Source organism: Eurypyga helias, unplaced genomic scaffold (genome assembly GCF_000690775.1).
Source record: "Eurypyga helias isolate BGI_N326 unplaced genomic scaffold, ASM69077v1 scaffold1172, whole genome shotgun sequence".
Classification (NCBI taxonomy): domain Eukaryota; kingdom Metazoa; phylum Chordata; class Aves; order Eurypygiformes; family Eurypygidae; genus Eurypyga; species Eurypyga helias.
The window spans coordinates 46,020-72,080 of record NW_010233909.1 but is presented as its reverse complement, the minus strand read 5'-3'; the positions used below and the strand labels follow the sequence as shown (position 1 = coordinate 72,080).

Sequence of the window (26,061 nt, the reverse complement as noted above, 5' to 3'; positions counted from 1 at the left end):
CACCCCCCACCCTCATCCCACAAAAACCAAACACAGTGACACATTACTCAATCAATATTTCTCAAGTGCAGTGCTTGCTAAAATTATGACTGAATACTAGAAAAGGTGTTTAGGAAAATAATGCGCACATTCAGCTATTGTTTCTTATGTTGCTCTCTCCTCTTAATTTCAACAGGGCCGTCTTATTCACCAATAAGGAACAACGGTGTTTTACGTTGGCCAAGAACACCAAAACATCAACACTATTCAGAAGACCAAATGTGGTTCTTTATGAAAAAAGAAGTATGTTTGTGTCTATGTCTTTTTAACATTACTTCACTGGGATATGCTTTCCAGGGAGTCTCACATAACCCTCTTGTGAATGAGGGCTAAGCCTTCACTGGGTCAGACGAAGTGGGTGGGTCAGCCCCTACCTAACCCCTAGCTTTTGCCACATTTTTTTATAGCAGTGATACCAATTTTTTTTCCCCAGTTTAGTGCTCCAGCATCTTCTCTGCTCCTGAAATCCTGGGGTCCACAAGGCAGAAAAGAACACTGTTGCTCAGGAAATGCAGAAGCTGCTAGGATAATGGAGGTGCTTAAGGGCCCCTTCCTCTCCTTTTAAACCAGCCTGCAACCTAGGACTGCACCTTCTCTGTCTCTGCTGAGGGTGCTAGGAAGGTCTGCTTGTGCTGGCAATGGTTTCTGAGACAGACCTTTGCCTACTGGGACACTGGTGGAAACTACCAAATAATTTAATTTGTATCACTAAAGAAAATTCAGTTTGCTTGGGTGAGACAAACCAACTTTCTTTTAGTTGAACACACTGTACAAAGTACTAGAGTGCTAACTATGCTTCAGATCAAAATGATCTATTTTTATAGTATATGTATGTTGTTATTATATAATGTTTGTATGCATTTGGTGAAACTAATCTATATATTTATGATATAATTTATTGTTGTGGTGAGTTTTTGTATTTTCTTCTTGTACATGTTCAGTTTTGACATAGATGAGGATTATGTGACTTAAATGTATGTGATCTCCTAGTCTTTCTGAATAGAAGTCTGTCTTTAAGAAATGGCAAATACCCTTTTTGGGTTTTAGTTTTTGGGTTTAGTCTTTTGGGTTTTAACACTACTTTTCAATTACATAATCAAGCACTGAGCTCTTGATCTATACAGGGAAGATGGAATATGTTTTATTTTTGATGTAGCCTAAGTTTCATTGTGTTGTTCTGTGACTTTAGTAATATACAATGGAGAAAAGATCTCCTTTCTGATGATTCAGACAAGTAAGATAATGTGGTAAACTTTGAATAGAATTACTACTGTTCTGAGTTAAATGATGCAGTGAACATTGCTTTTCACTGTTCACTGATTTGTGTCTTTTAAAAAACATTGTCTTTGAGAATATTCAGAAATTGGAAACTATAGTTATCTACCAAGAAGTTGGTCGTCTTCAACAAAGAAAGGTACATGAAGGAAAATCATAGAATCATACAATCTTTTACATTGGAAAAGACCTTTAATCTGATCAAGTCCCACCATTAACCTAAAACTGCCAAGACCACCATTAAAACATGTCCCTATGCATCTCATCTACACATCCTTTAAATACTTCCAGGGATAGTGTCTCAACCACTTCCCTGGGCAGCCTGTTCCAATGCCTGACAACCCTTTCAGGGAAGAATTTTTTCCTAATATCCAATCTAAACCTTCTCTGGCACAAACTGAGGCTGTTCCCTCATCCTATCACTTGTCACTTGGGAGAAGAGACCAACACACACCTCTCTGCAACCTCCTTTCAGGTAGTTGTGGAGAGTGATAAGGTCTCCCCTGAGCCTCCTCCAGGGTAAACAACCCCAGTTCCCTCAGATGCTCCTCACAGGACCTGCTCTCCAGACCCTTCCCCAGCTCCATTGCCCTTCTCTGGACATGCTCCAGCACCTCAGTGAACCAGGTTCTCAGCTGCTGCAAATGATGCAGTGGTTTCAATATGCCAGTTTCTAACAAAAAGCCAAGAAGCGCAATGACTAGGCTGTAAATACCAATGGCCTTCAGAAAATTTAATTCTTAGTCCTCCATTGACCTGCAAAGAGTTGTAGGATAAAATAATGCCGTATGTATAGCACCTGCAAGAAGATTTTATGTATGGATTGCAGCTGAGTATCCAAATGAGATTTTTTTCAGACCCTGTGGATATAAGGAAAATAATTTTCACAGGGTGGGTAAGCACTGGACCAGGTTGCCCAGAGAGCCTGCAGAGCCTTCACCCTTGCAGATATTGACTGGACCAAGATCTGAGCAGCCCCATCCAGCTCAGAAGCTGGCTGTGATTTTTATGGGAGTTTGGACCAAGCACCACTGTGGGTCCTTTTTAGCATGATATTTTCAGAAGCCTACAGCCAGCTCTCTTTTTTTGTATATCTAACTGATAAGTAATTTAATGTTTTGAACATAAGATTTTTTTTTATATACAGAAGCTGGTCAGAACTTCCCTGAATTAAGTAATTAAGTTACACTAAGAAATCTGCATTTCCTTTGTAGAAGGAAACTGGATGGATCAATTGGCAAGTAACAAACACTAAAGACTGAATGAATAACCTACATGTAAATAATCTGCACTGATTTTACTTTAGTTCTGTGATCAGGAGCTAGACTGTGATTCTGGTTTATTTTTTACATATGCCTTGGATTTGCTGAAGTTAGAACCTGGATGAGAGTCCTGCACTATTCAGTGAGAATTTGTTATGGCATCCTTTTAAGCCTTTTGACGTCACAGGCATTAATTTTAGTTTCTTGAAAAACAGAACCCCACCAGCAAAGGTTTGAAAAATTGTAGTTTTACATGACCAAAATGTAAAAAATTATGTGTCTACCTACAGAGAACAAAAGAGGGGCCTAGGTATCTTGAACATGAAACACGCATCCTATTGTGTGTGTGTCAGATGGTTTCTCTGTTGCTCATCTCTTCAGTTGCAGAGGGTCTCAAATAATTATGTGTCCAGTCTAATGATATCAACAATTTAATCTATTATTACAGAAGAAGGGAAAACATATCTTTTACCTAGGCAGATCTGATCCCATCAGCAGTAGCTGCTGCTGTCCTGATCCTTAAAGGAAATTTCTTTCACATGCCCACTTGCTTTTGCAATACTATTGCTGAAAACAACATTATTTGTTTTCAGTTGAAGAAACTACTTGATGAGACCTAATTGCTCTTTGTCAATGCGTTCAAAGAAAGGGATGACAACTGTTATAAAATTCACAGTTTTAAAAATTATTTTTTCTATGGTATGTGTTATAAAAGAGAAAATTAACCTTCTCTGGCATACAGAACAAGAAGTAAGAAGAATTAAACTTAGAATTTGGGAATTGTTATCCACTTATCTGTTTGTAAATAGTTAATCCAAAGGACAGGGGTTGAGTTTGGGATCCAAGGTAGGTATTTGTCATCAGACAACAAAAAAAAAATACCCTAAAGGTTATATAAACATTCAAAAGCTTATGCAAACAAAAAGAGTTAGCACTTGATTGATTCAATGTTCAGTTATAGACGTATTTAATGGTAATTTATTGCAAAATTGTTTGAGGGATCCCAATGGCTTCCAGCTGAGTTTCTATAGTAAAGTTGCCCATCTATATACTTTGAAATAAGGACATGCCCAAAGGTTCATGTATAAATCCAGATCTAAACGACCTATCAGCTCATAGAAGAGCCGAACCTTATTTCAGATTCAAATATTAGTTCTTTTCAGTTTTGATGAGACAGATCTGTGTAAAATGACATTATTTCTCCAGATTTATATTAATCTTCTGCTTGGTGTAACTGGTATAATCAGTATTGGTATAACTGATACTGAGAAAAGCTGATGCAAAACTCAGTCTCAAAATATCTGATTTGGACACTACTGAAAGACATTGAGACAAGCCAGGTCACAACCTACAAGACAGATTGCATCATGGCAGCTAGAAAGGAGGAACTGTCTGATGAAATATGCCCTGTGCACAGAGAAGAGTTAAATGAGTCTCCTGCTTATTTTTCCAAGCCAGACGACATGTGGCCTGACAGTGACTGTACGTAAACTGCATACACAGAATCTTTGAGGGAATGTACCAAGACCTGAGTTCCTTCAGCCATGCCTTGGCAGAGCCACCCCATGCAAGCCTGCAGTCCCCTAACAGTTACCAGTTCTTTGCTGGGAGAGGTGATTGTTCAATTCTCCCAGGAAAATCTTAAAGGATGCAATGGCGTTATGGTTGCTCCCTCCTCCTGGGGGAAAAACAAACAAAAAACCAAACACAAACAAAATAAAACATTAAGCTTTCCGTTCTCACTTAATTTAATAATGAATAATTTTAAACAATTCGTTGTTTTCAAGGCTACTGATAGAAACCTCAGGCTTATTCCACAATAAAATTCCCCTTGACTTTATACAAAGACAGGATTTCATTGTTAATTCTTTCACTCCTTCTTTTTCTTTTTTTTCATGAAGTTGTTATGAGGTTCCAAAATCCAAGACTACAAAAACATATTGAATATACACCTTCAAACAACTATCCATTTTATCTTGCACAGCAGAATTCTTGTTTTAGCATATCATGAATTAATTCAATCTCATTCATGACATGGTGAACTTTAATGAAAGTCAATGTCATTTACATTTATATGAACTTTTTAAAAAACACTTATTTAAACTGCTAAAATACTATGTGCGTGCATCTGTGATTTTGTCCTCTTATCTTCTTCAGCTGAATTCAGGTGGCTCTCTTTATAAGATTTGATTTTCATTACTGTGCATAACTATAATAACATCAAGGAGATAATGAAAAGATAATGTGTTTCTGTTTTGTTATAGTGCATTTTTAAATGTTAAAAGAATATTTTATTATTTAAATCTACTATAATATGTTCTCAAAAGAACCAGTTTGTGTTACACTTATTTCTCTGGAATTATGGTTTAGAAGTTTTTGACTTTCACATAAACTTTTCAGTGCTAATTAATTTAACTTAGACATCCAACAACTAGTAAGTTTTTACAATGTGAGCTGTCTATTTTTGACAGCGTAAGAAAGTAATAATATAATCAAATGTATTTAAATGTGTTAGCATGAAAATGGATTTTGTATATGCTAAAATCCAATGGACATGTGATGATACTGATTAATAAGTACATACCATTTCAGTTTATCTTCTAGAATGCAAGAGGGGAAACGGGGTGGATTACAGAGGAACAGAAGCCAAAACTCAGAAGGGCATGACATGCCAAAAGTGGGCTGATAATGTCCCCCATAAACCAAAGTAAGAACTTTTTGTGTACATTTATACGGTTTTCTGAAATTTTACTAAGCCATTCATATGTGCTAAGTAGTCTCATTTCTTTGGTGTTCAAAGTCTTCTTATAAAATATTTTTCTACACTTATCTAGAATAATTCTCTAACTTGAGTTGTAACTCAGAGACTTGCAATTAGGCCTACATGATCAATAGAACATTGTCAGTCTTGGCAGTTGCATTTAAACGTTGCTGTCCTTACATGAGCAGAACACCCAACAGGTGAGCACCTGGTTCTGCTGAAATAAGAATTTTCCATTAATCTCACCCCAGCAAGAACTTTTCTTGGCTAAAAGTATAATGTGGCAGATGAGATAGAGGTAGATCATTTTATCAGTGATCCCATAGACAATTAACAGAGCAGTATTTCTTGTATGTAATGAAAAACACCCAAGTGGGTTTATTTAGTAACCTCTTATTGAGATGGCATAGCATTCAGGTTACAGAACTCTTCCATTTCAGCAAACATCTCATTGCGTCTCTCAGGGAACATGTCCCAGAGAAGACTTTTCTCTACATGCTGAAAAGTACCTTGGCTGCACAAAAATTACTGGAAACTGAACAGCTGGAGTAAATACAAGTATTAAAGACATGTCTGGCCTTAGAGGCACCATATTTCCTGAATTCTATAGCTAGGGCACTTCTAACTCTTCAGCAATGGCACACAGTAGCAGTTAGGAGACTTCTAATGAACAAAATAGTCTTCAGACAAAGATTTCATTTTTTGAGTCCTCAGCTGGACAATTGGGACATTTCCCTTATTCTCTATCTCCATTTAAATTCTGTTCCAGCTACACACCTGAAAAACACCCCAGTGCAGGACTGGAGCAGAACTACTGCAGAAATCCTGATAATGATGAAAACGGACCCTGGTGTTACACAACAGATCCTGCTACCAGATATGATTACTGCCAAATCCCGGAGTGTGAAGGTCAGGATACGTATACCAATTCCTTTCCCTTTTTGGAAGATGTACTTAAGAATGTGAAATTATTCAGATGCTTTTATTTTTAATCTAGTATTTGTTCCAAACTTGAGTTTAGTTCAACCTGAAACTTTCCAAAGACATTTTCAACACCAACAAGGAAGATATCAAAAGACCCCTAAAACATCTATACAATGCCTTTTTTTTTCCTTAGATAAGAAAATGTTATATGAGTGTATTCACATATCATAACTCTAGTATTGAACCAAATGTCAGTTGCTAGTGCAAAAGTCAATAAAATGTGACAGCAGCAAAGCATAGATTTTCAATTATAGCTTACTAGTTTTAATTTATGTCTTTTAAAAACTATTTTCTATAATGTCAGGGGCTTTGTTTGAATAGAATACTATCAATGTAATCAATGAGTTGAAGCCATTTTACTAATAAAAATAAGCATTTACTTTGACAAAAAAAAAGACTGTCCTTCAACCCTGTGCTCTGATCAGGTGTTTGAGCTTCATGTGAGATGAGTGTTTATGGATCAGTTCCTTAGGGGTTTCTGTCACTCTTGCCCTCATTCTGCCTTGCTCCTACAGTGGAGTGCATGCACTGCAGTGGAGAAAACTACCACGGAGTAGTTGCGACAACAGTGTCGGGGCTTGAGTGCCAGCGCTGGGACTCCCAGCAACCTCACTCTCATGGATACCTCCCAGAAAAGTGAGTCAAGCCCTGTGATGGGTTGTTTATCATCAAGGGTGATCTTCAGGCCTCCCCCAGACAGAATAATTGTTACAGCCATTAATGACATTTGTTAAAAATTATTTTTCCTGTTCAGTTTTCCAGAGAAGGATCTGAAGATGAACTATTGTCGTAATCCTGATGGTGAACCTCGGCCCTGGTGTTTCACTACCAACCCGAATAAACGCTGGGAATATTGCAATGTTCCCCGTTGCAGTGAGTCTGACTTCTAGACTTCTAGACACAAAGTCATCTAGGACAAAAGACACCTAGACAGCTTCTATTCAGCATGGTGCAAGGAGCTAGAACAAATAGAAGAGACCCCAAAGATAAAGGAAAGAATAAGACTGCTGCATTTAATCTCAAAAGAAAAAAAAAAAAAAAAGAAACAAGCTTTGAAATGTACCTCTGATACCTCTTCTGGGTTTAGACATTTCTGTCATAGGCATTTCTAATGGTTTTGCCTGGAGCACATCTCCTGTCCTTGCTGTGTTTTAATATGACGAGGCATTTCAGTGGTTCTGATGTTTCTTCTGATCCTCCTCCTTTGATGTCAAACAGTTTCACTCTTCCTGAAAATCTTTGGGCTTCTGTTTTGCTTTCAGTTCTCCAGCTTCTCCAACTTTTCAGTTTTCTTTTCCCCTGAAGTCCTGTCCTTGCTGCAATACTTTTCCTTGGGTCTTCTTAGCAGACCTCATCCTTGCTGTCTAACTCTCACCAGTTAGAGTACATCTCTTTTATATCTGCACCTATACCTGTACCTATCCCTGGTGGGCCTGCCACTTCACAGTGTGACCACTTGCTCACTTTCCAGCTTTGTTCAGACGAGGCTGCTAGCACTTGGTTGTGTTGTATCCTGGCTGCTTGAAGGGGCAGATGCAAATGCCCTTCTGTCAATCTGACTGCTTGTGAAGAAAGTTAAGACATTTTTAGACCTTTTCTCTACCTTTTGGACATTTCCAAACATTTTGGTCTTTAAACCTTACCTCCAAAGAAAGCTAAAAGCCTACTTAATCATAAAGATCAAAGTATTTTTGGTTTTTACTATGTCTAGAAGGCACTGATAACTTTTCTTTCCTTTTTCTGCAATAGCAACACCCCCACCAGCTCCTGCACCAGGGCGTCAGTGTCTATTGGGAAGAGGAGAAGACTATCGCGGAATGATATCTGTTACTGAATCAGGAAATACCTGTCAGCACTGGAGTTCTCAGTCTCCTCACAAACACGCTCGCACTCCTGAAAACTACCCCTGCAAGTAAGTGAAACCTCTCCGTTATTCAGTGTCCCCAGGAAGTATCCAGGCACAGAAATACTTCATGTTCCTTCAACTATGTTGCAAAATTCTTCTGTTACACCAGCATTCATCACCTGCTGGTTTCCATCTTTTCAAATTTTTTGCACGTTTCTTTTAGTCACTTCTTTGTTCTGGGATACTAGTGTCTGCTCTTTGACTTTCAAGCTCTGTTTGACTGACTTTTTACTTTTTATTTTTTACTTTTTTACTTTTTACTTTTACTTTTTACTTTTTACTTTTTACTTTTTACTTTTTACTTTACTTTTTACTTTTTACAGTTCATCCTTTTACTGTATTTTTGCTCAGGTGAAACAATGTGGAGTAAGAAAGTTACAAGTAAGATATTTGCTTGGGGTTAGATCCTTTCACCCTATGTTTTTGCTGTGCTGCTCTTGGCCTCAAAGTACTACATGAAATAAAATCTCTTAGTCCATCTATCAATCTATCAGGTGTCTGGTTTAGCAAATCCAAAACACCTGTGCATTGCAATTATTAATCTAGTAAATGTCATCAGTAAATGACAGCAGAGTTATCCACCATAAACTAGGCAGCAAGGTACATTCCCCTGTTGTTCATAGAATCATAGAATGGTTTGGGTTGGAAGGGACCTTAAAGATCGTCTAGTTCCAACCCCCCTGCCTTGGGCAGGGACACCCTCCACTAGACCAGGTTGCTCCAAGCCCCATCCAGCCTGGCCTTGAACACTTCCAGGGATGGGGCATCCACAGCGTCTCTGGGCAACTTGTTCCAGTGCCTCACCACCCTCTCCGTGAGGAACTTCTTCCTGATATCTAACCTAAACGTCCCCACTTTCAATTTAAACCCATCACCCCTTGTCCTGTCACTACAGGCCCTCCTAAAAACTTCATAACCTTTGTTCATAACCTTTACTAGGTTTCCATGAGAGGCTTTTCTTAGCCAAGTTTCCCATTTCAGGAACCTAGAGAAAAACTACTGTAGAAATCCTGATGGTGAGAAGATGCCATGGTGTTACACCACCAACAGAACAGCACGGTGGGAATACTGCACCATTCCCTCCTGTGATGGGACAAAGCCAGAGGCCCCTGGTAAGAACCACAGGAGACATCTGGAAGTGAAGGATCATCATGGTTCTTATTGAAAAATCTTGGGTAACTCTGCTCAGTTGTGTTACTGCTGTTAGTCTCAGTGTTGCTACATGTCAGTTGAAGTTCTGAGCCTGGTGTGGAGCCCAGGTGATGGATAAGTGCCGAAGGTTTTAAGTCACCTACCAGCCAAGCTCAGGAAAAATTACACTAACAGAGAGCTTTTCCTTTTGCCAAGTGGTCATTCCTTTCACCTCTAAATTTTTAAATGCTCCATGGAAAATTTAATTAGCTTTATATGCCAGCTCCTGAAAAAAAAAAAAATGTTGATTTAAGAGCACTGGACCAAGACTCCATAAAAAGCAATCAAAGAAAATTCTCCTTACACAAGGCAGACTTGTTCCACACGCGCATCTGTGGCAAAGCCACAGACATTCTTCTACCCCTTGAGAAGTTCTGATCCGTATGTATTGTATTAACAATCCAAATAGTTCGAAGTTAATACTTTGGATTGTTAAGACATCCCTGGATGTCTTCAAGGCCAGGCTGGATGAGTCTTTGAGCAACCTGGTCTAGTGGAAGGTGTCCCTGCCCATGGCAGGGGGGTTGGAGCTGGATGGTCTTTAAGGTCCCTTCCAACCCAAACCGTTCTGTGATTCTATGATTAACTGAAATAAATCCCAGTGCATGACAGTAAAATTGATATACAAGTGCTTTTAATCTAGCGTATCATTAATTTTTTACAAATATTTTTTGAAATCTTCCTTTTGTCTGATAAGGGTTCTGTTTGACACAGCGTGCTGTGGTGGTCAGTGAAGTGCTCTGGCTTGCTGTTTCCTGTTGGCTTTCTATGCTCATGTATAAATGTCAAAGTATTAAGATGCAAGGGACTGGTTTCTGTTATTCACTACAGCTGTTGATGTGCCTGAGCAGGCTCAAATTACTGAGGAGTGCTATCAAGGCAATGGCGTGACTTACCGTGGCACAGCTTCTTTCACTCTTACGGGAAAGAAATGTCAAGCCTGGAGCTCAATGTCACCTCACCGACACAACAAAACGTCAGACAAGTTCCCGAATGCGTATGTGTATTTCCAATTACTGTGTTTCATTGGGCAATGACCATTCATGAGTTCATTTTGATTTGCATTATCTTTACACAATGATTTTAAAGCTGGGAAGGGAAAGTAGTTGACAAAAATAATCCCTTCTTTTTTTTTTTAATGTGGAAACATTGTCTATTAACCTCATCTTGAAACAAACCACAGTGGTCGCTATTATGCCTCAGACTAATTAACTCTGTGTTTATACATTGCTTCTAAAGGAATTAAGAGTTATCATAAATTTTCCCTTTTACTGAAATGAATCGTTTCATAGATGAGCTTATTCATGAGCGCAGGTCTTTGCTTCCTAGTCTGCAATTCATTAGAACTCTGAGGAAGGGATGGGTTATTTTCTTATTTCTAATATTCATTATTTCTTTATTCCAAAATGTAAAAAACTATTCCTTCTTAAAAGCTATTAACGTATTTGAACAAGTAAAAAGAATTGTATCTTTAATATACATGTGTGTTTACATAGCTGAATTTGTAAATTCTATTATTCTATTATAGGCGTTAATCAGTGAAAAAGTATTTGGCATAAATATTCTACATATGATTCTTGATTTCTCTATGCTGGAAAAAGGATTGCAGCTGCACAATGTACATGATAAATGATGTATGCTAAATCTGTAGCAGATTTTCTTTCTAAAATATTCTTTCAACTTCTCTTCAGAGCAGTGGCATGGATGGGAATATAATATGCTTACATTTGTAGGGACTTGAGGCAGAACTATTGCAGAAACCCAGATGTCGATAGCCGCCCATGGTGCTACACCACCGACCCCAGTGTGAGATGGGAGTACTGCAGCCTGAAGAAGTGTGATGACCATAGAGAAGAGACTGTACCAAAACCTCCTCAGACAACACTGAAACCAAATCCTGGTAAGAATACTTGCCACTTGCCCCAGAAATACTCATCACCAGAAAGCTCTCATTTATGGAAAGATGATAAAAAATTGAATGAGGATGAAATACAGGAAACTCTAGATTGTTAAATAATTTAATATAATACTGTATCCACTCTCTCAATTTTCTGAATTTTCTTGTAGAATTTTATAGCAGGGTCTCTGTATTCAATTTTAGATTAATATCGTATCTTTTATCTACTACATCTGGCAATACTGGAAACACAAGGAAACAAATGAGGAGTAGTCTCCACAGTAATGTGGGAGGGTTACTATCAATGACAGCAAAGGTAGAGGTGATGGAATTTTGCCGGCAAGTGCTCCAAAAAAGTCTTTTCCTGTGCCATGTATTCACATTCCCAGGAGTTCATTCCCACAACAGCTGCCTTTTTAAATCCAGTTCAGAGGCAACTTTGTTATGCGGAAGATGGTTAGAGTGTTGCAGCTTTGTTTTTTTTTTTGCTGTGACATTTTCTTCTGGTTAGAAGGCTAGTAATTTTAGCTGAACATGTATTACTGCATTTTACCTACTGTAAAATGTGGCAGCGGAGAAATGTCAGTGTCCATAAGGAAAGACTTCATGACTGCATGGTCTTTTTGGTCCTGGCTTCTGGGGTCATGAGGAGTCAACTGACACCAAGCTTCTTTATGACTTTCATGATCATGAAGAAAATGTTTAAAGTGCGAGGAAATTAAAATGCGATTGTTAGCCATCAATGACACTACGTTGTCCTTCTTTCCTTGTATACATATTACATAAGACATGTAAGTCCTAGTAGTATTTCTTCAAATTTATTTCTGCTTCACCACCACCAAATATGGACATAGCCCAGTAGCTCACAACTAACAATCATTTCCTTTCCTCTTTCTTCACAGACTGCATTAACGGTAATGGTAAAGACTATCGTGGCACAGTAGCAAAAACTGGAAGGGGCAGGATTTGTCAAGAGTGGAGTTCTCAGAAACCTCATTCCCATGACTATTTCACTCCCATGACTCATCCAAAAGCAGGCCTGGATAAAAATGTAAGCAGCTGTTCATTTAATACTTGTCATTGACCTTTGCCTGTCTTCTTCATGGTCCCTCAGCAAGCATTTCATGCCAGGTCTTTGTAAATTGATTTATTTTCCTCACTTCTATCCAAGAACCTGATCCTGCTAATTCTTATTGACATGAGCTGTCTGTATTTCTGTGGGGAACACAGATGCTCAGAAGCTCTGTTGAATGTTTCCACAGCACAGCCAAGGGGCTTCAGATGGGCATTTGCTTCTCCTCACTGCTGAGGACTGCCTGGAGTTGGTCTGTGGGGAGCACCTCTGCCTCCTCTGCCAGAAAGAGCACCTGGGGTCTTAGGTTTCAGTAGTAACAGTGACGGATGAGATGGCGAGGGGCCCAATGTTCATTGCAAGTTCCTTGAGATATAGTATAGTGCTGATGGATTGCAGCCCCATTGTCTACTAATTCCCTCTCCAGCCCTCCAGCTCCTGCTGCAGCACATAATGCAAGAATATACATGTATCTGACCCATCCTTGTAAGTCATTCGCCAACTCTAACCTTATCTCCCTAGTCCTAACACATGTACTCATCACTAGTTCTCTAGACTTGTAACATCCCACATACAATACTACCTGGTTTGTGACAAGCTCTGTGATATGAGAGCTTGTTTGATGTTGACAAATTATTTTTTCTCCAAGTACATGACTTTAGAGCTTGCTTTAGGCAATCCTCTGATGGCATCACATACCCTGTATTGATTTCCAGCTCAGACTGGGGAAACTCACTCTGAAAAACTACCTGCCCTAAGTTTTTGTTCCTGCATTTTCAGGGACTCTTGAGGAGAGGAAGAAAATATTTTCTCCTTTTTTCTAAGACATGGGACATATTTCAGAGTAGGGCAGGGAACTAGAAAATACGTGGTACCATGAAGTTTGTGAGGTGTCTGTGCTGAGCTGAGATCAGTGAGTATGACCAGTAAGACCTAGAGAGTGATTCAGCTAACCTGGCACCCCACATCTGGGTGGGCACTGCACCCCTGTCCCTGCAACTCATAGACATCACCAAGTTAAGCAAAGACACCTAATGTGCAACCAAAGTGGGTGTGAAAAGACCTCAGGGCTGATCCTACTGTTCCTACTAACCACAGTGGAAGCAGGACTACACAGTTCGGTGATTTAGAAAACTCTGTCCTAGGTCAATATCTCCTATTTTTTGAGAGCTCAGAAATCCAAGCTTGTATTACTGAAGCTTACTGGCTGAAGGCAGTTAAAGAGGTTTCATTTTCACTATCTACTTTTAAACTCACAGAACAAATAGAAAAATCAAACTAATTTTGACAGAATGAATTGGAAATCACTTATCAGTAAGGAAGTAAAAAAAGTATTTCCCAAATCTAATTTTGAAACATGCATTGGGAGGCTTTTTCATCCCCTGGTTAATAGCTGGTGCCTTTATCTTTTGTTACAGTACTGCAGGAATCCTGATGGAGATGTGAATGGACCTTGGTGCTACACAACAGACCCAAGAAAAGCCTGGGAGTACTGTGACATTCCCAAGTGCCGTAATTATTCCTCTAAAGACTAGTGTCTCACTTTCCTGTAATCTTTTATAACGACTGGAGGTCATTCAATGATTAATCTGAAAGACTGATCTAAGACACTGCAATAGCTTCATACTGGAAATTAAGGTTGTAGGGAAGCAATGCTCAAAATCTGTGCCTGAACTCTTAAGAATGATGTGTATTCCTTGGAAGCCCCCAACATGGGACAAGATGGACCTGGAGTCCCCTAAAGCTCATGAGGTTATTTGCCATGTGTTTCAAAATAGGGCTGTTCCTGCAGAAATTTCCCCTGGTCCTGCCTGGTCACCTGGCATAGCTATGTGTGTGTCCAGGCTGGACAAGGGATGCTCTTATCCCAGCAAAATTTTTAAACCCCTTGCTGATGTGTCTCTCTGGTCCTGTCCTGGATGTAAACCAGATTTTCCTTCCTCTGATATTGTATCAGATGTCTGCAAAGTGCATCTGGCCCTAAATATTTAATCAAATTGTCTTTTCTTTGTTAATAGTAACCAAACTATTCAGTACTGTGAAATAGGGGGTGCAACAAAGTGTCCAAGGATAAAGTTTTACATTTTGTTTTCAAGTCCTTTCATGACCACCAGCAACAAAAGGTATGCCAGGAAGAGAGATAGTTCCTACTCAAAAGAAGGGTGACTTTCTAGCTGCTCTGTCCTTTCAGCTGGGAGCAGCAGAAAATGTGCTCTGATCACAACCCCAATAATGAAGCAAACAAGAAAAAGAAAGGTGTTTTTTAACATGCATATACTGTAACTTGAAAAATACTACTGCATTGAAAGTGTTGGGCTGGGATTTTTAGGGGAAAAATTGCCATTTTCACATGATTATTTTACTAATTTTGAAGATCCAATTTCTTTTTTAAATTAACTTTTTTTTTTTAATTCAATTGTTCAGCTAAAGAACAGAGAAAACATTACTTTGTCTTTAATTTGATTAGTTATTTCCTTTTGCTGACAAGAAATTCTGTGTTGATAAGTCAGTTCCCCATGGCTAAATAAGAACTATACTTTTTCAATAACTCAGAGACATCTGAAATATCAAAAGATCCTGAGATAAGACTGGAAAAAATTATGTTTCACAGAGACAGTGATAGAATTTCACATGCTGTACCACACAGAAGCTGTGTGTAGCTTCTAGGAGGATCTGTTCCATGATCTTCCCAGGCACAGAGGTGAGGCTGACAGGTCGATACTTCCCAGGGTCCTCCTTTCTACCTTTTTTACATTTAAGGATGTTGGGCCAATTTATTTTTCCTTTCTCTCTGTTTCCTTCTCCTTCCCCTTCAGGTTTTCTTTCTGTCTGACTGTAGATCTATTCATGTGTAATTCACTGACCACTGAGAAGCGTACATGAAAAAAAATTGCCAGGCAATTTTGTAAGTGTTCCAATTGAAGGTAACCTAACCCAATATGGGTGGTGCATGGTATGTAATTGTCTGCAGAGAATCAAAAGTTGACAAATGTAACAGGTTCACCTTCTGGTTTTCTGAGTGCATAGTGAATACATAGCAAATGTGCTAAAGTCTGGGGGTTTTTATGTTTGTTTGTTTGGGTTTTTTTTTCTTATTCCGTAGCTCCTGCTCAATATGAGTGTGGAATGTCCAAGTTCAGACCAAAGCTGTGTGCTCAAAGGATTGTTGCTGGGTGTATTTCACATCCACACTCCTGGCCCTGGCAAATCAGCCTCCGGACAAGGTATGGGCATTTCCCATTACATTAGACTTTACATTCAAGGAACCTATGCCTCTCACAGAATGCTACGGTATGTGGCTGAAGCATTCTAAATTTTATTTTAATTTAAAAGTAGGGCTCTGTATTACGTGGGCTAGTCTTAAAAGGTCATTTAGACAACCAAGAATGCCCTGTTTTGTGATAAATTCCTATAGAATCAATACAACTACCCATTTCAAAACCGCTTTAACTAAAAGGCAGAATTAATTTAAATCTGTCACTATATCCTATGGTAGAATCAGTATTCTATGAGTGGAAGCAACAGTTTATTGTATAGCTAGTACAGATCTGTATCAGTCCACATAAGCCTTTGACCCTACTGGCAAAGTTGTTAGCAAAACTAGGAATCGAGGCCAGCTGCAGAGCTTTCTAACTGCGATCAGAGCTAGATAAAACCCAGAATCTCTAAACAGGTGTACACCACTGTGCTTAAGGTTTCCCAGTAGTAGAAATACTGGTTAGGAACAAATATCTAGGTGTTTTCATACGAGACCTTTATAAAAATGCCTACACAACACTACTGTCATTGTAATACTGAAATATTGTTTCAGGAAAGTGAAATGTTTAATTCTTAATGCAAATGAAGAATAAGGTCTTTAGTTCGTAAGGGCATACGTGTTAGAAAGATTACCTTATGAACTGCAGTACAATTAACTTCCCTGCCTTAAACCAATGCCCATTTCATGCCTTTCTGCTGTGTTACAGTTTTGGCCTGCATTTCTGTGGGGGAACACTGATAGACCCACAGTGGGTTCTGACTGCTGCTCACTGCTTAGAAAAGTAAGTATCTGTTATAGCCTCCACCGGAATTTTTTTTTTTTTTACACTAGATAGAAAATCAGAGGAGAAAAAAACCAGCCCCAATAGCCAACCTGGGTTGTCTTCTCAACTCAGCTTTTAAACAGATGAGAACTGGGACAAGTGTATTCATCATTCATTAAAGATTGACTGGAGAAACAAAGACTGACAGTGACTGAACTTTTGCCAGCCTGATTTCATGTGCCATAATAAGGGATAATAAATTAAGTTTACACCAAAGTTGACTTTATTTTTCTGGCTTTGACAGAGCAAAGTGTCCAGTCATATCATTAGTGGTCTACATTCTGGGTGCATGTTTGTCAGCTCACCAGTGCAATCGTTTCCAACAGGTCCTCACGGCCATCTGCCTATAAGGTATACCTTGGGTTACACAGAGAACGTGCATTAGAGGAATCAGTGCAAAAACGAGACGTTGAGAAATTGTTCAAGGAGCCACGCAGAGCGGACATTGCTCTGTTAAAACTAAGCAGGTACCCTTTCAGCTGAAGTGTTCCTTTGTTCTGATGATACTTTTTATTTCTGTATTTTAACCAAATAGTGGGTGCTGTTGTTGTAGAAATGTGCCTTTCTATGCATGCTCTGTTCAATCAGTGATATAAGACCCTCTCTTTCTTCCCTTTCTGCAGAAGCTCCAGTGGAAACCAAGGTGATTCAGCTGTAGGGCTTCAGAAAGGGAAAGTGCTGTTCTGGGAGGGGAGGAGGGCTAGGGACAATGACCCCGGCTGGCAGTGCACTGCTGGGAGGTGAGGCAGTGGCAGCAGAGTAGGAGGAGGTAATGCCTAGAGGAGCTTTCACTCTGTGTTTGTGCCTACATCCTTCTACCTTGATATGAGGATTGATAATGGATAATGAGGATTGAAAGCTGCAATATTAGCATGATGTCACCCCATATATTTTCCATGCTGTAGGGGGGAGAGTTCTTCTTCCAGCAGTTCTGTCCAGTGTGCAGGCAAACATGCATGCATGTTGGATGCGATATCCAGTATGATCCTTCTTGCACCTGTTTCAATTAATCTGAAACTCTCGCCAAGGCACTGTGCAATCAAAAGGAATGTGTCCATACAGCTGCAAGGAGATGTAAACATACAGTGCTTGTGCTTTAATTTCTGTGGCTGCAATGCAGGTCCAAAATAGACACGGGATCAGCACAATTAATGTGGCTTCTATATTGAGCCTAGTCTTAGCTGCACCGAAAGGTAAGTCAGACTGGCTTGGGCTCTGACTGTATATAAAATATTTTAGAAACCTGAAGGTGATATTAAGGATAAATATTAATGTTAATGGTTGTTCATGTATGAACCTTTTGCTTGTTTCTTTTAGTCCAGCAGTCATCAACAATCATGTCATCCCAGTTTGTTTGCCAAAAGAAAATACTGTGTTAGGAGGAAGAGAGGAGTGTTATGTGACAGGCTGGGGGGATACAAAAGGTGAGATGGCATAAAAAATCTGAAAGCTCCGTGTCTGGAGATTGGTATATACTTGTATCAAAAGTGTATTTTCTCTGTGCCAAAAACACCCCACACAAGTTTACCTATTTCATCAAAATTGATCAGGTACTGCCATTCTTTCCACTATCTCCCTCTGATTTCGATTCTCCCAAATCACTCAGAGACATGTAAGCTGAAACACCCTAAACCAAAACTATAAGAGGAGAATCAGACCTAAGGAGCTCCTGACTCTTGTATCTCAGTCCACTCTGCTTTTCTCCAGAGTGGGCTTTTACACAGTCAGTAGGAAGGGTTTTTAGATTTAAGCTATTCTTAATCACATGAAGGTGAGTTTGCTCATTGTTTCGAATTATTTGACTCCCAATGAGCTTGGTTCAGATCTCACTTACATATAAGTATACTCTCATTTTTAAAACTTCCCACTCTGTCTTGATTGAGAAGAGCATCGGCACCTTCTCTGCCTTCTTGCTTCTGCCCATCGTGACATTTACAACTGTTTACTTCCTACCTCCTTTCTTCTAAAGAGAAGAAAACTCAGATGCAGAGCAATAAAAAAGACTTGGAAATTACTTCTACAAATATCAGTGGGTAATGGATCCATATGGCTGTGCTGTGCTGTGGGAGCAGAAAAGTCCATCAGCACAGCGTGGATGTTGATGGGTGGTAGAGGTTGATAAGTACCATGGCACTGATAATGTTTGCTAATTTTGGTATCACTTCATATTATGCCTGGAAAGTATATGCATAGTGCATAAACACTATGCTTATTTTACTGTTTATCCATACCTAAATGATTGTTTTGTGAAGATGTTCATTTACCTTTGTCATTTATTGGGGTTTGGTTTTATTTTCATTTGCAAAGGAACCGGTGGTGATGGCTACTTAAAGGAAACTGGTTTCCCTGTAATTGAGAATAAAATATGCAACCGCCCGGAGTTTTTGAACGGTAGAGTCAAAAACCATGAGCTCTGTGCTGGGAATATTCATGGTGGTACAGACAGCTGTCAGGTAAGAAGTTCTAGGCACATCAGAGTTGGTTTTAAGCACGTAGAAATCCAATAGTGCTTCGCCTCCTGGGCTTTAGAGGCTCAGAATTAGCCATGGGACGTTGCCACACCGTGTAGCATACAAACTGAAAAATGCACACGTATTCTGCTCTTCCCTTGCTCCCTTGTCTGGTGCTGGAAATGGGGCAGGTAAGTTTTCAGACAAGCCTGAACTACAGAGCACATGGTAGTACACAGCTGCCAGAGCCAGGTGTGTGGGAGCCAGATCAGAATGACTAACAGTCTGACGGGTTTTTTCCCAGACCACTTTGCTTGCCTTGGCTAGCTCCAATGTCCAAGCTAGCTTAGTTAACCTGAGACATCTCAGCTAGCAGTCAAGCAACAACGCAGTGGAGTCTGCCATGCAGGCATACCAAGGGCCAAAGGAACTACTGATTTCCAAGTGTCAGTACCTGTGAAAATCACACTGGGTGAGGCATAATGCATTCTGGACTTCTCTTTTGCTGAAAAGGAAGAATATGGTTGGCAATAGCTCCTCTCACAAGTGTGACATGAAGGTTTTCTCCACAAGTCAAGGTTTTGAAACTGAGCTCTTCAGTTTCTTTAAATACACAGAAGGGCTTAGAAAAGCTTAACAAATTGAATCAAGATGGAAACTTTCCTCCCTGAAAAACTGAAGAGAACTGTGAAGAAGTGTGAAAACAGCAGACTACCTGCCCCTGCCGACGGGTCAGCACCATTGCCAACACAGCACAGGTACCCTATGCGCAAGCACTGTGACGGGAAAGCAAGCCGTTGAGGGGTGTGCTCTCATGTCTTAAGGCACATGGCTTGAATTCATGCATTCACCTGGTCTTGGATCATCTAGTAAAAATAGGAAGCCGTGAACACCTGAGAGGAAGTCAAAGGCAGGAACCACAGTTTAAGCTACTAAGGGTAATTGGATCCCTTCTCACCAAATCCCCTTACTTCAAAAGTAAATGTAATGCCTGGGTGACAGGAAGAGATGACTTTACACAAGTGTTTCACAACATGCATAGAACTCCAGTGTTTTTTTGTAACTTGCGTGGCCCTCATGCAAGAGGTATTTCTGTTTCTGTGCCTCCTCTGAGAAGGCCACTCTTGCACACGGGGCTCTCTGTGATGGAATCTTCCTGTTCTTTCTCTGTTTAGGGGGACAGTGGAGGACCTCTAGTCTGTATGGACCAAGATAAATTTGTCCAACATGGAGTCACCTCTTGGGGCCTTGGCTGTGCCCAACCCATGAAACCTGGTGTTTACGTTCGAGTTTCCAACTATATTGCTTGGATTAAGAGCATAATGGAAAACAACTGACCCTGGGTATGGACTCCCCTCTTCTGGAAAGCAGTATGTACATTAGAAATACAAGAGTCCAAGTGCAATATTAAAGCTACAATCATTCATAAGAAAGAAAAATAAATATGATCATCCAGTTTAAATTGTTATAAATTAACAGTCATTGCCAAGAAACCAAACTGATGGCTCTATGTGTTTGCTATGTTTGACAATAGACTTATTATCCCCCGCTGAAAATCCCAGCCTCAACTGTAACTGGATATCTGCATTTCAATTTTATATTAGGCTCTACCATGCCTTTTTCTTCTAAGTTCTTCTTTCCCAAGAGGTTGTGCTTCCAGAAAATGAAGAAAGGATACTTCTCATTTTCTATGCATTGTCTGAGCGTCTTACCAATTTAATAATACAAACCAAAGAAGAATCTCACGGTACATGTCATCATGTCATATGCATGTGAAGTGTTATTAGATATACTTGATAACATTAAACACAAGGGATTAAAAAAAAAAAAAAACACACACATTCGGTTTGTATTTTCATATTTTTTATTGACATGGAAATCCATGTGTCAGCAAAAGTATAAATGTTGCATCAAAGATACAAAACAGTGAATAAAAAAATAGCCTCACCCTAAAGTTAGTCCATAGTGAAGACAGAGAAATAACTGTTGATCGTTACACCAAGTAATGACAATGTGTTTAACATATTATAATATTTTGTTGCCCATGGTACCCATTTGTTTCACTATATAACTTTATCTCACTATATAACCATTACACATGTACATTTGTCTCTAAAAGAAAATGATGCACACATGCCTGTGGTTATAAGAAGTGAAAGCTTAGACCTTTAGAAATGCTTTCCAGGGCTCACACTTGCCCAAAGTTAAACACTTGCTAACAGCGAACCTCTGCTCCCATCCTGCATCTCTTGCATATCAGCCAGGGAGCACCCCACAGGCGCCTGGGGACCCCCAGCCCTGCCTGGCATCCTTCATGTGTCCCCAGGTGTGCTGAGTGCACTCCAAGTAACACCTGCTGCCTGGGCTGGGATTTGTCTAGTCCACGTTCTGCAGTACAGAGGTCCACTCCCAGGCATGCCATGATGCATGCTATTTAATTGAGGTTGTCTTTTTATTCTTTGTATGTATGTGTGGCCAGCAGGTCGAGGGAGGTGATTCTCCCGTCTACTCTGCTCTTGAGAGACCCCACCTGCAGTACCACGTCCAGCTGTGGAGCCCTCAATATCAGAAGGATATAGACTGGTTGGAGGGAGTCCAGAGGAGGCCACGAAGATCCTCAGAGGGCTGGAGCACCTCTGCTATGAAGAAAGGCTGAGAGAGTTGGGCTTGTTCAGCCTAGAGAAGAGAAGGCTCCAGAGAAATCTTATTGCAGCCTTCCACTACCTGAAGGGGCCTACAAGGAAGCTGGGGGGGGACTTTTTACAAGGGCCTGTAGTGACAGGACAAGGGGTAACGGGTTTAAATTGAAAGTGGGGAGGTTTAGGTGAGATAGCAGGAAGAAGTTCTTCCTGGAGAGGGTGGTGAAGCACTGGAACAGGTTGCCCAGAGAAGCTGTGGATGCCCCATCCAACAGGATGGTCCCTTCCAACCCTAACCATTCTATGATTCTAGGTATATACAAAAGGTATTGGTTACATCCAAGGAATTCTTCTTTTTTCTCCCATGGACTTAAAAGGAGATGACAGCTATAAAACAGAGTTAGGTGGCGGAGTGATTTTTTAAGGTTGATTCTGGGAGAGACAATGATCTCAGGGCATTGCCTTCCTGAGCAGGAACAGCTCTTAAGATGGTGAGACTGCAGCAGTAGTCATTCAGCTGCACTGACTGTCATGTTAGCACAACTCATTTGTGGTATGAACCTTCAAAACTCAGTCCTGTATTTGCTTATGCCAAATACGTTCTCTTCTGAGCTTATAAGGCCATTGTAAGAGTTCATTTGCTTTCTTTTGTTTATTTAATTCTCTGTTGCTAACAAGATACATTTTGAACATCACATCTTCCCAAGTCCTTCACTGTAAGCAGTGTGTGGTTTACCTGTTGGTGGCCCTGACCCGGTGCTTGATGAAGAAGGTCATACAACTGAAAGGGAAGGCAGACTGTCCCCGATATCTGCTTGCAGAGCCTCAGATTCAAGCTATTCTGCAACATGTCAGCTTGAAACACCCAGAACCAGTTAACATTTCCCTCCATCAGCAAAGCTCTTGTCTTATCTCTGCTCATCTTCCCAAGACATCTTAACATCCCTGTCAACAACCCAAATAATTCATCTCCAAGGCAGCAAGAAGACAAATAATAATAAAGGAGGGAGCAGAGGCAGGAAGGAAGACAGAAATTGGGGGTCATCTTGGCAGTGATCAAGGAGAGGGAATTTTGTTTGTGGGGATGGGCAGAGACCATGTTTTAGAAGGGAAAAGATAAGCTCTTGAAAGAGAGAGTTGGGAAAGCACCTGACAGGGGAGAGCAGACAGAAACCTTTCCCTCAGGAGACACAGGGGTCCCTGGTCAAGTGAGAGGGCAATGGGGTGGTGTATGAACCCCAGCTGGATTGGGGGGGAGGGACCGATGGGCAACAGGATGATCTAACCTGCAGAGCTAGTGCCTTGTGTAGGATGTAACACCTACATAAAACCCTGGGAAGGAGAGGAGGAGGACTGCTGCCACATCCAGAAATCCCTTGAACAAGGAGGAAAGCAGCACTTTTGTGGCAAAGGCTCGCTGCAGGAGACTAGCAGACCAGGGAGAGGATCTCCTGATTTGTGCCTCTGATTCCCATCCCTCCTGACCAGAGAAAGGACTACCCTGAGCAGCATCCTTGTTCCTGAGCCATCAGATCTCCTGTTTGTCCAATTCTCCAGGGTCAAAGATGAATGGGTTGAAATACTAACCCTCTCTTCCCCAAAGTCATCGTTAACAATAGAAATAAACAAATGGCTCAAATACCTAAAGAAATAAATAAGAGCTCACTGAGCTGGATAGTGCATCTTTTTCAAGCTGTTCCGTTCTCTGCCAAGAACCACAGAGTGCTCCCTTCATACGAAGAGCATACTCAGAGAAAATGCATTTATTTTATATTTATAGAAAAATACACTGTTTTAAATGTCCTCATACTTAAAAGTAGAACATGGAGTTTAATCCATACTCTGCAGAAAATTTTGAAGTAGTGGCAGGTGGAGAACAAATTCCCAGTATGGGAACATGGTTCTTTGCTCAGTGCCGTTCTTCAAAAGTCAAATATAAGAGTTGGTGTCCCGGTGTTTCCGTTTCTTGCCGCATTTGACAAAATGACTGAAGAAACAGAAGTGGAGAAGGGTATAAGGGTGAAAGAAACAGGAAAAGATTAAATCCAAGTTGTAGTCCAAGCTGCAGCACTGAAACATTCACTTTCTGCATAGAAAATTTCCTTTTTTTAGTTTGTCCATTGAAGTGAGCAAACGTTGTTGATGCAATATCCAAAGCCACTGTTTGAAATACTAATTTATAGCAGCAACTACTCAAGAAATTTACTGCCATGCAAGCCAAGGTGTAAATGTTCCCTGCACACCTCTGGTGCAGTGAAGAGTCTGGCATGCCATGTGCTCACAGTGGGAAAGCTGTGCCTGTAATTCTTCAGCTATAAATTCATCCTATACGTGACTTCTCAATGTCTTCACAAATTGTGGAAATGTTCCCATGATCAAGGACCCTTCCTCACAGGATGTTATGATTGAGGTAATAGCTGGTTTTCTTGAGCAGAGAGCTGCAGGCTATACTTTGCAGTATCTCCATTGCACATTATTACTTTCTGCTTCTAGAGATGCATAAAACAACCCTGAGTTTCTATGAAAAAAATACAGATTCTATCCTGATGGCTTTTCTTAATAACCTGCCTTAGTGGTATTGAAAAGTTCACATTTCTAATGACGAAAATACCACCTGCTCATAACAACATACTCACTAAGGAATTTACTTCGACACTTGGAAAACATCAATAATTTATGGCAGCTGACAAGGCTGCACACCATCAGGAAACCCCATCTGAGTAAACGTATGAAAATACATGTCATACCTTGAAAGCTGCTCAACATCCTCCACTGTCTCTGGTAAGGAGATTCCTTTTGTCTCTGGTAAAAGCAATACTAGGAGCCCACAGATAACTGCGAGAATACCTACAATGGAGATAGATTGAAGAAATAAAAAAGTAGTAAGGAAATAGTTACTTTTCTTAATTTGGGGATTTACCCACAGAGGAAAATCTATTCAGATTAAAATTACAGTAAGATTTTTAAAGTGCAACAGTTATTTCTGGTACCCTGCTCTTATCAAACACCTTCATGCTACATTAACTTAATGTATTACAAAAAAACCTTGAGGGCTAGGGGTTAATTTGCAGCCTTAATTGCCCCAAAAGCGAGAACTTTGAAGTAAAAAGCCTGAGATAAGTGTACATGGGCATACAAACTGCACTGGAACTGGGATGGTATTTCTCACATAAGACAAATCTGCCTTTGTTCAAGGGGCTCTATCCCATAGATGCATTTTTGTTTCTTGAGACACTGAGATTTTCCTGAAATATTTTCTTCGTGTATCCATGGCCAAAGTAGATTATGTGATTCAGAATAAAAATTCACCCTTGGGAAAGAGCATTCAGATAGAGAGCCAATGTCAAATAGCTCATCAAGAATGGTTATTTTGGAATATATTCCTGCATAGATAAAATGTAAGAATGTAATAAGTCAAAAATAGAAGGGCTAGAGCAAAAAGCAGAATCCCTGACTGTTGCAGAGTCCTTTCTGTTCCCCTCGGATTCTGAAGCTGTTTACTCAATTCAGCAGCAGAAATATTTCAGAATTAGTACTTCTATATACACCTCTTCTTGGAATAAGGGTAATTTTTAAAAATGTCTCTTGCTTTTACATTTTTGTTTTCAAGCTAGATTTTTAATTATCATCAGTTTCTCTTCTTATTCTATACTATCCCTTTTGCTTTTTCCCACTCACATGTATCTCTTGGAAGTCTGATTTAGCCACAGACTCACACTTCCTTGTTAGAAATAACAATTTTAAATTGTTATTATTAATTATTAATAAAAATCTTAATTATTATTTTTTTTAATTATTTTTATAATAATTTTTTTCCCACAGAATTAAGCCACAGGACAGGGCTAATTTTTTCCAAAATGCAACTAAGAAAAAGAATTTGACAGAAATAAATAGCCATGGTTAATACAACATCCATAGTCTGAACTGTATATACTAAAAAATCCCAAACCAAATATTTGTCAGAGGACATTAACCTCTGTCGTTGGGAGATTAAGGTTATTTATCTCCCATTACAGAACTCAGATGTAAGGTTTCTTAGTCTTAAAGCACCTCACATAGTTTCTTTTATGCTCCTTCAGCCAAGTCACCCAAGCAGACCTGAGGTCTTCCATACCATTGCCGTTCAGCCTCTTGCTCTAGGCATAAATGTTTAGAGGGACTGGTTTGAGGCGGAGATGAGGCCACACGCTACACTTTTGTCCCAAAAGAAAAGCTCTCTTAGGAGGAGGAGATTTAAACCAGAAGTAAATTTTAAATCAAGTCTTACTGAAAATAATTAGAGGTAGCTCCAACCAAACCTGAGGTCTTCCATACCATTGCCGTTCAGCCTCTTGCTCTAGGCATAAATGTTTAGAGGGACTGGTTTGAGGCGGAGATGAGGCCACACGCTACACTTTTGTCCCAAAAGAAAAGCTCTCTTAGGAGGAGGAGATTTAAACCAGAAGTAAATTTTAAATCAAGTCTTACTGAAAATAATTAGAGGTAGCTCCAACCAAATGGCTG

General features: G+C 39.9%; 2 protein-coding genes across 2 annotated transcripts in view; one reads left to right on the top strand and one right to left on the bottom strand.

Annotated features, from left to right (window-relative positions):
* Positions 1-175: 175 nt before the first annotated feature.
* Positions 176-20,256, top strand: PLG (plasminogen; the record flags this gene model as incomplete). The annotated part of the gene is made up of 17 exons (XM_010161850.1): positions 176-282; positions 5,169-5,283; positions 6,107-6,246; positions 6,837-6,957; positions 7,076-7,194; positions 8,071-8,233; positions 9,209-9,339; positions 10,250-10,415; positions 11,152-11,318; positions 12,218-12,366; positions 13,806-13,899; positions 15,491-15,611; positions 16,353-16,427; positions 16,796-16,936; positions 17,787-17,893; positions 18,777-18,922; positions 20,095-20,256. Coding segments are annotated over 17 exons (2,224 nt in total), but the record flags the coding sequence as incomplete, so codon positions are not given.
* A 3,231-nt stretch (positions 20,257-23,487) lies between these two features.
* Positions 23,488-26,061, bottom strand: part of SLC22A3 (solute carrier family 22 (organic cation transporter), member 3) — a 28,832-nt gene continuing 26,258 nt past the window's right edge. Inside the window, exons 9-11 of the mRNA XM_010161849.1 lie at positions 26,026-26,061; positions 24,306-24,405; positions 23,488-23,545 (exon numbers count right to left, since the gene is read on the bottom strand). The exon at positions 26,026-26,061 is cut by the window's right edge and continues 74 nt beyond it. Coding sequence (XP_010160151.1) covers positions 23,488-23,545; positions 24,306-24,405; positions 26,026-26,061 — 194 coding nt within the window. The remainder of the gene's footprint in view (positions 23,546-24,305; positions 24,406-26,025) is intronic.